We start from the raw sequence: 10,653 nt of genomic DNA, 5'->3' as shown, positions 1-10,653 counted from the left end.
TTCCTGGATTAACTGAATCCTTTCCAGTGAACCCTATCATGACTCAGGTCCATTTCAAGTAAAAGTGTAGTTACTTTGGTTAAAATTCATTTAAGTACTAGTCTATAAATCTACTCAAGTAAAATTATCAGAACAGAGAATAGAACTCCAACCAGGTAGTCAATGTAAAGACACTAATAAGCTACACAGCAAAATTGACAGTATTAATGAAACTAATGCATAGTTACTTTTCACCCCTGATTTTAATTTTGGTACTACTGAAGTAGCAGAGACTGAATTGTTTGATAACACATGATGATGAGGAAGTATCACATATTCTGACAACCTACCTGCATGGAGAAGTACATTCACTTCATGAAATAGTGCAGTTTAAACAGACATAAGCAAAAGCTTTATTCCTCATTTGAAGTCAAGATAACATTTTTCTTCAGTGCAGACAGAGGGTGCAGACATTACAAACCAGTGACAGTGTGATTTGAGCCACACACACTAATGCACTCGAGTGTGAAATGCCTTTACAGTATTGCTATATTCACTTCTCCTTTGTTCAACAAATGGACCCAGTGATCATAGGGGGCTCCTCTCATGTCCAAGCGTTCTTTCTGTGCTCTGTGCAACAGTGAAACACGTTGGCAGCACACTGTTGCACGTCAACCCACAGTTTCTTGTCCTGAGCGACTTGTTTAATCTTCCATCTGAATTTTGGTCATATTACATCACTTTAAAAGTCTCATTTACCTGACAGCGATCTCCAAACCATTAAGAAAACAAACAATAAAGTAACTAATTACAGTTATTTGTGACTGAGATGCTGGCAAGTCTCTGTTGAACAGGTGGGGGTGTAGCAGCATCCGTCTATATCCACATTAAGCCCACTGTGAACCCTGGTTCTTCAGGCCAGCTGTGGTCTCTTCACAGCAGTATGTAGAGCCATGACAGACTAGTTTACCAAATACTTTAAAGTCTTCCTCATCCTCTTTTTGACAGGAGATCTCAGGTTTTCCTCATCATGCGGCGGGTTTGCCAGATGTGAAACTTGTTATAGGCTGTCTGCAGCATCTCCTCCAAATGTCCTGTGAGCTGTGGGAATATCAAAGGGGTTTAATGCTAGTGCCACTTGGTATAAGCCCCGTTGTCATTATTAACAGCTTAGAGACTTACGTTTGCACTTAAGTACTGACGCTGAATCTTCTCCTGAAAAGGGCGAAGCTTGGTCATCTGAAATCTCTCAAGGTTGGACTTCATTTTTATCACCTATATGGAAAATATAAAATAGATTGTGAACAGATTTAAAAAACATTAGCTTATCTGAAAAGTCAATGGGTAATAAAGATTAAGACTAAGTTATATGTGTACTAAAATATTTATACTGTCAAATACTCAGATGGCTTGTACACATATGGTTGGTTCTCTAAGTGATGATTATTTATTAGTAATAAAAAAAAACATGTCCCTGACTGAAAATAGCAAAATAAACAAATAAATAAATATCTGATTAATTAAAATAGTACTTTCCCAAGCATTAGATTTTTGTAATTTTTTTTACCTATAGTAGCTTCACTGTTGTATTTAACAACATGCATTTTATTTAAATCCATAGTACTAGACACAACTACCATCTTTTAGGTATTCTAAGTTCAAATTGTTGTGCCTTTCTTGCCAAATCATTGGTGTCACGTCAGGAAATAAAGCAGTATGAGACAATAATACTGTATTTTTTGAATACACACCTTCTCCTCTAAAAATGGTGTGTTTACAGGGAAACAGGACCAAAAGTGTCTCAACAACTCTCCAGCAGCTGCATAAAGGTGCTTCAACTCTCCTTGAATATCAGTAGGTACCATCTCTGAAAGAAAAATAAGAATAGAAGAGTACAGCAAGTTACAAAATATGTATTTTACCATGTATTCTTTTTTTCTTGGGAGTTATGTTTCTGATGCTATCAAATTTATGTCAGCAGCAGATTTGCTAAATAAACCACTGGTGGATTTCCATGAAATTTAAGAGTTAAATAAGCAAATGACATATTGGTGAGATGCATCTTTGGTTCTAAAATAAGACAAAATGCTGACCAAATTTGGTTGATCAGACAAATAAACTTCTTGTTTTGATGACAGCATGATTTTATTTCAGACTTTAACATTTGCACACGTTATACCTCTGTGTCAGCAACAGGCGAAGCTGGAGAGGCTTAAGTTTTCAGGTTGTCCGTCCATCCAGGCCATTCTTGTGAACTTGATTTCTCCAAAAACGCTAAGATATTTTCTTCAAATGTTGCACAAATGTCATGAGTGACTCCAAGAGAAACTGGTTAAATTTCAGAAGTCAAAGGTCAAGGTAACTGGGCCTCATGCTCATCATAATGGCCTGGATATCTCAAGAACCCTTTAAAGGATTTATTTTGAACAAATGTCCACTCTGAATGCACTAATTTGATTTTGAGGTCAAAGGTCAGGGTCACCGAACTTCATATTTACCATTACTTTCAGATTTCTACAAGTCTTAATACCACAGAAACCACCTCAGCCTTTTTTCTGCCACCTCTGTACTTTCACTATCTGGCAACTGTATACCTCAGATATGATAAAAAATCCCACTAAAACACTATTATCATGGAATCAGTATTACCTGGGGACCTTTGATAATTTGGGAATCACCCCCTAACCTCAGGGTTTGGTGTGGCGCAGTGGCACTGAATAAGCAAATTCTGTAATCTATTTATATTTGCTCTTAATTCTGATTGAAAACATTGACACACTGCATGACTAAATAAATAAATAAATATACAAACACGGCAGCCTTCTTATATTTCACTTCTACACGAAAAGTCAATTTAGTGCAACTCCGTTTTGTAGGAAAGAACTTCTTAATAAACACACAGATACATATTAATAGATGAAAGTGAGGTGATAGAGCTACAGCTAGGGTCCACAATTATCTTTAATTACAAATCTAATAATTATAATTTTGGAAATACAGCATGACAAACAGTTCACTGGTACAGTCTGAGTTTTGTTTATCAAAGAAAACTGAGCCAATGGTCTTGGCAGACATCTGCACCCATTTGTGGCTTTTTGCCTTTACAGGACAGCTCATGAGAGGCAGGAAATATGTGGAGAGAGAATCGGGGGAAGATATGCACCAAACAGCGCTGGGATCCTGAGCAGACCAGTGGGTTTTGGACCGCAGACTCTGCACATGCACCTGCTACATAAGTGAGCCAAACATGTACCCCAATTTCTAAGTGTCCATCTAGTTCAAGAGGATGTACTTCTAATACATGGAAAGTAAGAGATTTTGTCTTCCAAAACTACTCTAAATAATTCCTCCATTTACCTTAACAGATACCTACTTCAAGTAACATTGAGGCTATGTTGTTGAATGTGCAACAAACTTACGATTTATGGCTTGTTGTGCTCCTGCCAACATGAGGACGCCTCCTGGGGAAAGTGCTGCAATGGCAGAAGTAGCTGCTGTGCTGGACAACACCTGCAAAGACAATAACAGCTTAAGGGAAACACTTATAGTGAAAGTCTCTGAACATTCCCGATGTTTTAGAAAAACTGAAACAGTGGATTGATTCTTAAATACCAAATATTTAAATTTAACCAGGTGCAAGTGTTTTTTGATTGCTCTTTTATCAGATACATTTTCCAGGCTGGAGTCAACCAAAGAACAAACATTTCAGTTCCTGGCTGATCTGGTGTTCGTGATGTGGATGTGATGATAGTTCCATGCAGGATCATATGATTACAGTCACGTGTTATTGTCGTCTTAGACAGAGAATTTTAATTATCGGATACTGAGCTTTATACAGTTAGTTACTGTTGAATAACAACAGAGGCAAAGGGGAAGACATCAGCAGATCTGTGTGGTAAGTCCAGTGACGATGATTTTCATCATATATACATAATAAAGTGAGAGAAATACAGTGTGTACAATCCTACCTGAGTGAGGTTGGGTTTGTAATTGACCATCTCGTGTCTGATGTAGTTCACAGAATTGATGATATCCTGGCTTGTTGAATACTGCTGGGACTGCAGTGGCACAGGACCATGAGCATACCTAAATCATAAAGATTGAGTTAAAGAATATACATTGCGACATATATTAATGAATCCAAAACTTGATACTTAAACATAGTATTTAAATTCTGCCACCAGTGGGCTTGCATAAAAACAGAAAAAGAAGACAAGCGGAGGCACTATGCTCATCTCCACCCACCTTCGCCCACCCCCATTGGTTAAAGCTTGATTTGAATTGAGGACTATTCAATAAAAACTGCACTCCATAAGGCAAACTAACTCAACATTAAAACAGTTTTCATTTCAACGAAGTTTCAAAGCTGTTAAAAATGGCACTTCCTGATTTGTTCTGCAAGCTACCTGCAAAGCATTCTAGCAGTGCTAGCAATTAAAGCTGATTAATTAAGATTTTTTTTCTTTTCCAGAATAAAATGAAAAAATCATACTTTTCTATTTTTTGTAAGTTTTCCTCAATAACAATGAGAATGACAAAAAATGAAAATTTCCTTTAATGCACTGAATTCAAACATTCATTCTTTATTTGAGTCAAAATAATTGCAATTAGATACACTTTCAAAAATAGTCAGCCCTAGTGTTAACCTGGAGGGCCAATTTTAATAGCTTTACTTGTTTCTTATGTGAAATCCTCCCCTGATATGAAAATAGTGGTTTACTGTTTACTAAATACACCCTGGAATACAGTTTTGTTGAAAAGCCTCCTCGATTCGAAATTAAAGAAAGCACCAGAGCTCAGCAGCATGCCTCTAGACTGGTTTCTACCCAATCTGGAAATGCCTGGTAAAGCTACACAGTTTCAGAGGCCAGGTGTTGGAGAGATGGATTTAAATGTAACAGAATACTGGGAAAAGAACTCACAGCCAATGGCACAGAATAATCATGGACCATCAGAAGTAAGCAGCACAAAACATTAATAAGATGGAGCAATGGAATGGCAGTTGAGATTGGCAGTTCTCGTTTCCTTATAGAAGGGTCTTTGACGCAACATCCAAAATTTACATGGCAAAAATAAATATTTTGTGTCTTTTACAGCAGCTCTGTTATGGTGACTGCAGACAAGATATGTCACATGTTTTCTTTTGGCTTTAAAGACTGGAGGAAGGAAATGCAAGTACTCAACTAACAGATATATATTTAGCATAGGAGTAATTATTCTGCAAATTAATTAAGAAATTTCAGTACAAAAATCAACATACTGTACCTTTCAAGAAACAAGCAATAGTTTATTTATTATTCAACATTTATTTAACATGGACACACAGTAACATCGATGCTGTGCCATTTAATCCTGCGAAGGTCCTAGATGCAATGTCTATATGTCTATAGCAAAGTGCAAATTTTCAACACCTGTCCATAAGAGGCTTTAAGAGGTTAGTTTGACCAAACAACGTTAACCTGCACCTGTTTTTAAGTCTTGCAATAGAACACAAAAAGAGCAACATCTGAACACCTTACCTCAGACAGCTGGAAAACATAATAAAACTAACTAAATAAAATTAATTGCTCATCAAACATACCTGTCAGACTTTTTGAGGTTTAATGCAACTGTTTTTGTTCTGTTCTCCCCTTGAAGATCTTCATATTCAATAGCCTCTTGTAGTTTAACCTAAAAGAGTAACAGAAAACTTACATGAGCCTGAACCAGGTGAATGTTTGTAGTTAAAGAAAAACTGTGTGAAAGCCACAAATCCATCACACCTTTTTTACTGGAGGCTGAAAGAAGTCAGAATCCCTTGAGTTTCCATCTGTACTGCTTGTCTCGCTTGCTTGATCAGTTGGTGTTTCCCTTTAAAAAAAAAAAGAGATACAGTCAGCAAAACGTTTCAGAGACTGAGCAAGTGATATTGCATCAGTGAAGTCATTTTTACCCCTTGCGTGAGCCTGCTGCTAACACCATTGCACTGTGATGGTTGAACCGTTTAATAATTGCTGCGTTGCTGCTCTCCTTCACTGTCCTGTTTGCACTGGAAGTTGAGGCTGGAGCCGCAGCAATGCCATAACCCTGCGTCAGAGTAAAAAAGTAAAAACATCAAACAAAACTGAGTATGAAGAGAGCTATAGTAGGATATTTTTGTGTCATATGGAATTCCACTTCTATTTAATGGCTGATAATCCTACTTAATCTCACCTCATCCAGTGTTTTATCCTCTAAGGACAGAAGGTCGACCAAAGGATTCTTTACCCCTTGAACCACCATAGACTTTAAACCTGCATGAAACGGAGTTTAGGGTTTAATATATGAAAACTAACCTGACACGCCTGATGGATGTGTTTCACACATCCATCTAGAAAACCTTCAATACTAAACGTTTGGGAAAGGGCAGAGGATTTGAAAAAAAAAAAAAAAACTCAGAGGGTGATTGGATGAACATTCTGTCACATTCTGTCACATCTCTATGGGTCAATCAGAGCAACAAAAGACATGACGTAGCAACGACTGAGGTGCGCGTGTGCAGCTACTGAGGAATGATGCAAACCATGGCGACTGTAGACATGTCAGTACATGACTTCTGTTGTTTTTGAAAAGAAAACAACTCACTGCTGTTCTTTGTTCTTCTTTTAACGAAGAAATGTTGTCAAGTTCTGATAAAACTGGCGCTTTAACAGCATCCACGCTAAGCTCTTCCGTCACAATTGCACCGGCCTCTTGTTGCAGCTTGCTTATATCACGACTCCACCGTACATGAAATTACTGCCCCTTGTTGCTGATTGGTCCTGTCACTTTCTAACCAGGCCCAAACGGTTCAGATGGGAGCTTTGCAATATGGATTCACCAGTGAAAAAAGGAAATGTGTGTATCCTTCTGCTTTGCAAGGTTATATGAAAACAGGAATGTGGCAGATGAATAATGACACGTCAGAAATAAAACACGTTGTGATAAACATTACAAAACCCTTTCATTTGTGTTGGAAGTTTCATCTGAAAACATAATTGAATTGCTACCTTTTTCATCCTGCTTGGCACACTCTGAGAAGATATCTTGCGTTCCTGTGTTGATACGGTCTCTGTGAAAATAATGGGACTGGAAAAAGCGGGTCCAGAACTCCTTCTCCGTCAGATTATGAGGCACATTTTCACTATACTTCTGCTTAACTGGAAGTAAAACAAAAGCTGGTATAAGTGCACATAGTCTGTAATTTTTGGAATATCTTGCTAAAATACAACATCTGATTAGTCAAAGCAGCTCTTCCTATTTAGCTGAAAGTCAGTTAAATGGTAAGAGCACTAGTCGGTTATCCTGGTTTTAATTGATGATCTAACTTTAAAGCTGAGAGGTAAAGGATTACCTGCAGGGTATGTTCTGAAGATGGATTCAATAATGTCAGCTGTCAGATTGTATCTCAAGCCATTGCAGCCATCTGTCTGAGGTCTAATGTCTGCCTGTTAAGCAATAAGATTAAAAATGTAAACTTTTAACTTATGCTAAATTTGTCAAAATTAGGGTGTTTAGGAAATGAAAGATCTAACTATGCCTGACTTAATGTACATACCAGAAAAGCTCCAGATATACCGACTTCCTGTTTGTTGTTGTTGTATGGTGCAGGGTCGGAGTTGGTTACGTCTCCTAACCGGTTGGCCCAGAACTCGTCAGCATTTATCACTTGGCTCACTACGAGATCTTTGTATAACTGAAAAAGCAGCGGATCCTCTTGAAGCATCCTACAGTAAAAAATTTATAAACGATTGTCAGAAAATATTATTACCAATAAGCTGTCAACAATCAACTGAATTCGAAATTTTTGACATCCACATACACTCAGCTTATCAGCTATACGCTGCTCAAACTTTTGCCAAAAAAATAAAACACACCTAAAAAAAACCCCTACAATTAACTGTGAAACAAAAAAAAGTTTCCCCATACTAGAACAAATGCTTGTTGTGCTTTGGCACACTTACATGAAATACATCAGAATGAAGTACAGCCTCAAAAGTTTGTACAATAAAGGATAACGATATCTAGGCTTGTCTTAATGGTAAGTTTACCTAGCCTTAGAAACAATGGAGATCTATGAGAAATAAGCTAAAATATGCCAGACAGAGAGAAAAGATTTATTTGTAGGTTTGGTCATGCAGTGATTACAGTCATAAAATTTATAAAATATCTTGTTAGAATGCACCGATGCCGGGGCGCAGATGGCCTGGCGGTTAGATCGCATCCCCAGTTTCTGACTATTTACTGTGCTCACCTCAAAAATAAAAGCCCCAAAATACATATGTTTCTCAAAGCCATAGAAAAATCCTTAAATGGCCATTTCTGAAGGACACTACTACGTCATCAACTACTGTCTGAGGACTGTTCCGATGTTGAGAATCCTCAAAATCTTTCAAAAAAGCTGAGTCCTTTAAACAGATAATTTACAAGGATGCACATACGTATTCTTCGTTCTCAGGAATTACCTACAAAACAATACACAGTTTTCCTTCTCTTAAAAAAAGTTAAAAATGAAAAGAAAAAAAAAATAGAAAAATGGAGAGCCATCCAGAGGAAGCCAGGTATTGACCACTCAATACAGCTTTAAATGTTATACTGTCCCGTTTCCACCGTGAACATGTTATCATAATTTCATGGCATCAAAGTAGAGCTGGATGGGCAAACGTGGTGCTGTAGAATATGATTGAAAAATATGGTTATATTATATCACATGATTATATTTATATATGACTATATAATAATATGATAAGATGGCACTGGGAAAAAGTTGTACCATGCTGTTTTCAGAACCATCTCCATTTTCATTTCTGTCGCTGCTGGGTATATGGAAGCAATCACTCCAATGATGAAATCACACACACTTTCCAGGATCCATCCTTCAGAGGAAGGATCCTGAACTTTTAGACACAGCTCGAGACTTGCCTGTTTTTCTCCTCCAGTTCCTTGTTGGCTTTCTTCTTGAACTTGGGCAGTAGCTGCTGCAGCAGCTCTTTTGCAGCCTCTCTATCTTTGAGAGCTGTGCTTTCATTGGCAAAGTGGAATGTAGTGCTTTCACCAGTGTGAAGGACCAGCTGGAGCTGAATTTTGGCTTTACCATCTGGGCTAATCTTCTGACCTGTAGAGATAAATGTCCCCCTTGAAATGTTGTCAAAATATTATGTTAATAATAAAAAGGATAAAAAAAAGTACCAAAACAACAACAACAAAAACATATTTCACGTTATGTGCTAAGAGAAGAATGAGTCTACCAGAAATTGCAAACCAACTCCTGTTCAGTATCTTAAGTGCACAAAAACATTGGCAGCATCTCATATGGAAACATTACCAATGTTTCTGAGCCATGTAGATAGTGTGCAAGTGTTTGCCTGCCACTTTAATGATTGCAAACAAAAAGGTTATTGAATATTAGATGCATAGGACTTTAAACCTTGCTGCAATGGTATTGATGTAGTTTGATTTTTCTAAAAAAATGTATATGGGTCTAAAATCCTGAGATCTAGACATTCATACCCATTAGTACTTGACAACACAACAAACGTTTGCAACCACTTGTTAACTGATGGTATTGAGAACTCACAGCGAATATCTGCATACAAGTGGCTGACTGTGAAGCGGTCTTTGCCCTCTGGGCTCCAGGCTATGCGTTCAGCCATCAGATACAGAGTGCCATCCTGTTTCCTCTGGCGAACCTTTTTCACCACCAGCAGCACCTCCTCAGAGAGCGATGCCATGACTCATACAGATCACTGGGAAAGCATAAAAACATTTATTGACTGCCATGGATAATCAGAAACAACACGTACCAATCTCGCAGGCAAAAAAACTTAAAAGATGTTAAAAGGGAGGAGTCTGACCTCGTAAAGATATAGCAGAAAAAGTGACAACAGCGAATAGTCGTTAGTAATCTACGGCGACAAAATAAACTTTAACGTCATTGACGGAAGCAAGTATAGAGCAGATACCTGACGTTACACGAAGATGGTAAAGCCTTTGTATGAGATACAAACATTAACTACACTCACTGAAAGTTTCGTCCTGAATTACTCTTATTCTTCTTTCAACGTCGTTGTCCTCCGCCAGGTAACACGACCGAAACACAAGGAAGTCAGTTGACGTTCACGGTTTTATTTTATCAACTTAGCTAACCTGCGTTACGTTAGCTAACGTTAACAGTCAAGAGGAGAGAATCCTGAGGAAGAAGTCTATCATAAACTTACTACTTAAACTTGCTTAAAATAAGTCGATACTGAAATGGACTACTCGATTTTCGTCAACAAATATCCATAAACTATTTTCTGCTTGAAAACAAAAGGAGTTAGTAAGTTCAGACAGAAATATGTCTAGTCTAACGGTGAACGTTCTGAGTTCAGCACCGACATGACTGACGAGCTGTGTTACACTGAAAACTGACCGGGCGGATAGTGCGAAAAAAGAAGAGGTTCCAGTCTATTGAGTCCGCTGAGCCAGCCTAATTAGATTAAGGATCCACAACATCCAAATGCTAGAGTTTCATCACATTACTAAGTTTTTTCCTACTACTACGAAAATGATTGACACATTATTGAACAATTCGCTGGGAAAAAAAACTGTACGAAAACATTATTTTGCATTTCTATATCACCACATGTTATTTGAACAATAATACTTTCTTTAGTAATGCGTTTTAAAAATATTTCT

The 10,653-nt window shown here is 37.7% G+C and overlaps 1 protein-coding gene across 3 annotated transcripts; it reads right to left on the bottom strand.

The window, feature by feature from the left end:
- Positions 1 to 288: 288 nt before the first annotated feature.
- On the bottom strand, positions 289 to 10,370 carry gtf2h1 (general transcription factor IIH, polypeptide 1). Of its 3 annotated transcripts, XM_041796731.1 has the most exons (16): positions 9,999 to 10,370; positions 9,831 to 9,881; positions 9,554 to 9,722; positions 8,899 to 9,091; positions 7,535 to 7,703; positions 7,331 to 7,424; positions 6,987 to 7,136; positions 6,172 to 6,251; positions 5,912 to 6,045; positions 5,742 to 5,829; positions 5,561 to 5,649; positions 3,948 to 4,065; positions 3,399 to 3,489; positions 1,731 to 1,846; positions 1,162 to 1,254; positions 289 to 1,080 (listed from the first exon to the last, which is right to left on the bottom strand). In XM_041796731.1, the coding sequence occupies exons 3-16, from the start codon at positions 9,705 to 9,707 to the stop codon at positions 994 to 996; spliced, it is 1,656 nt and encodes a 551-aa protein (XP_041652665.1). In that variant the 5' UTR covers positions 9,708 to 9,722; positions 9,831 to 9,881; positions 9,999 to 10,370; the 3' UTR covers positions 289 to 993. The 3 variants fall into 3 exon arrangements, with proteins under 3 accessions (XP_041652665.1, XP_041652667.1, XP_041652664.1); XM_041796733.1 differs by lacking the exon at positions 9,831 to 9,881 and having other exon boundaries at positions 9,939 to 10,370; XM_041796730.1 differs by lacking the exon at positions 9,831 to 9,881 and having other exon boundaries at positions 290 to 1,080.
- Positions 10,371 to 10,653: the final 283 nt, after the last annotated feature.

This window comes from Cheilinus undulatus, linkage group 9 (genome assembly GCF_018320785.1).
Source record: "Cheilinus undulatus linkage group 9, ASM1832078v1, whole genome shotgun sequence".
Classification (NCBI taxonomy): Eukaryota; Metazoa; Chordata; class Actinopteri; order Labriformes; family Labridae; genus Cheilinus; species Cheilinus undulatus.
The sequence above is the reverse complement of the archived record's forward strand: the minus strand, read 5'-3'. Positions and strand labels throughout refer to the sequence as shown.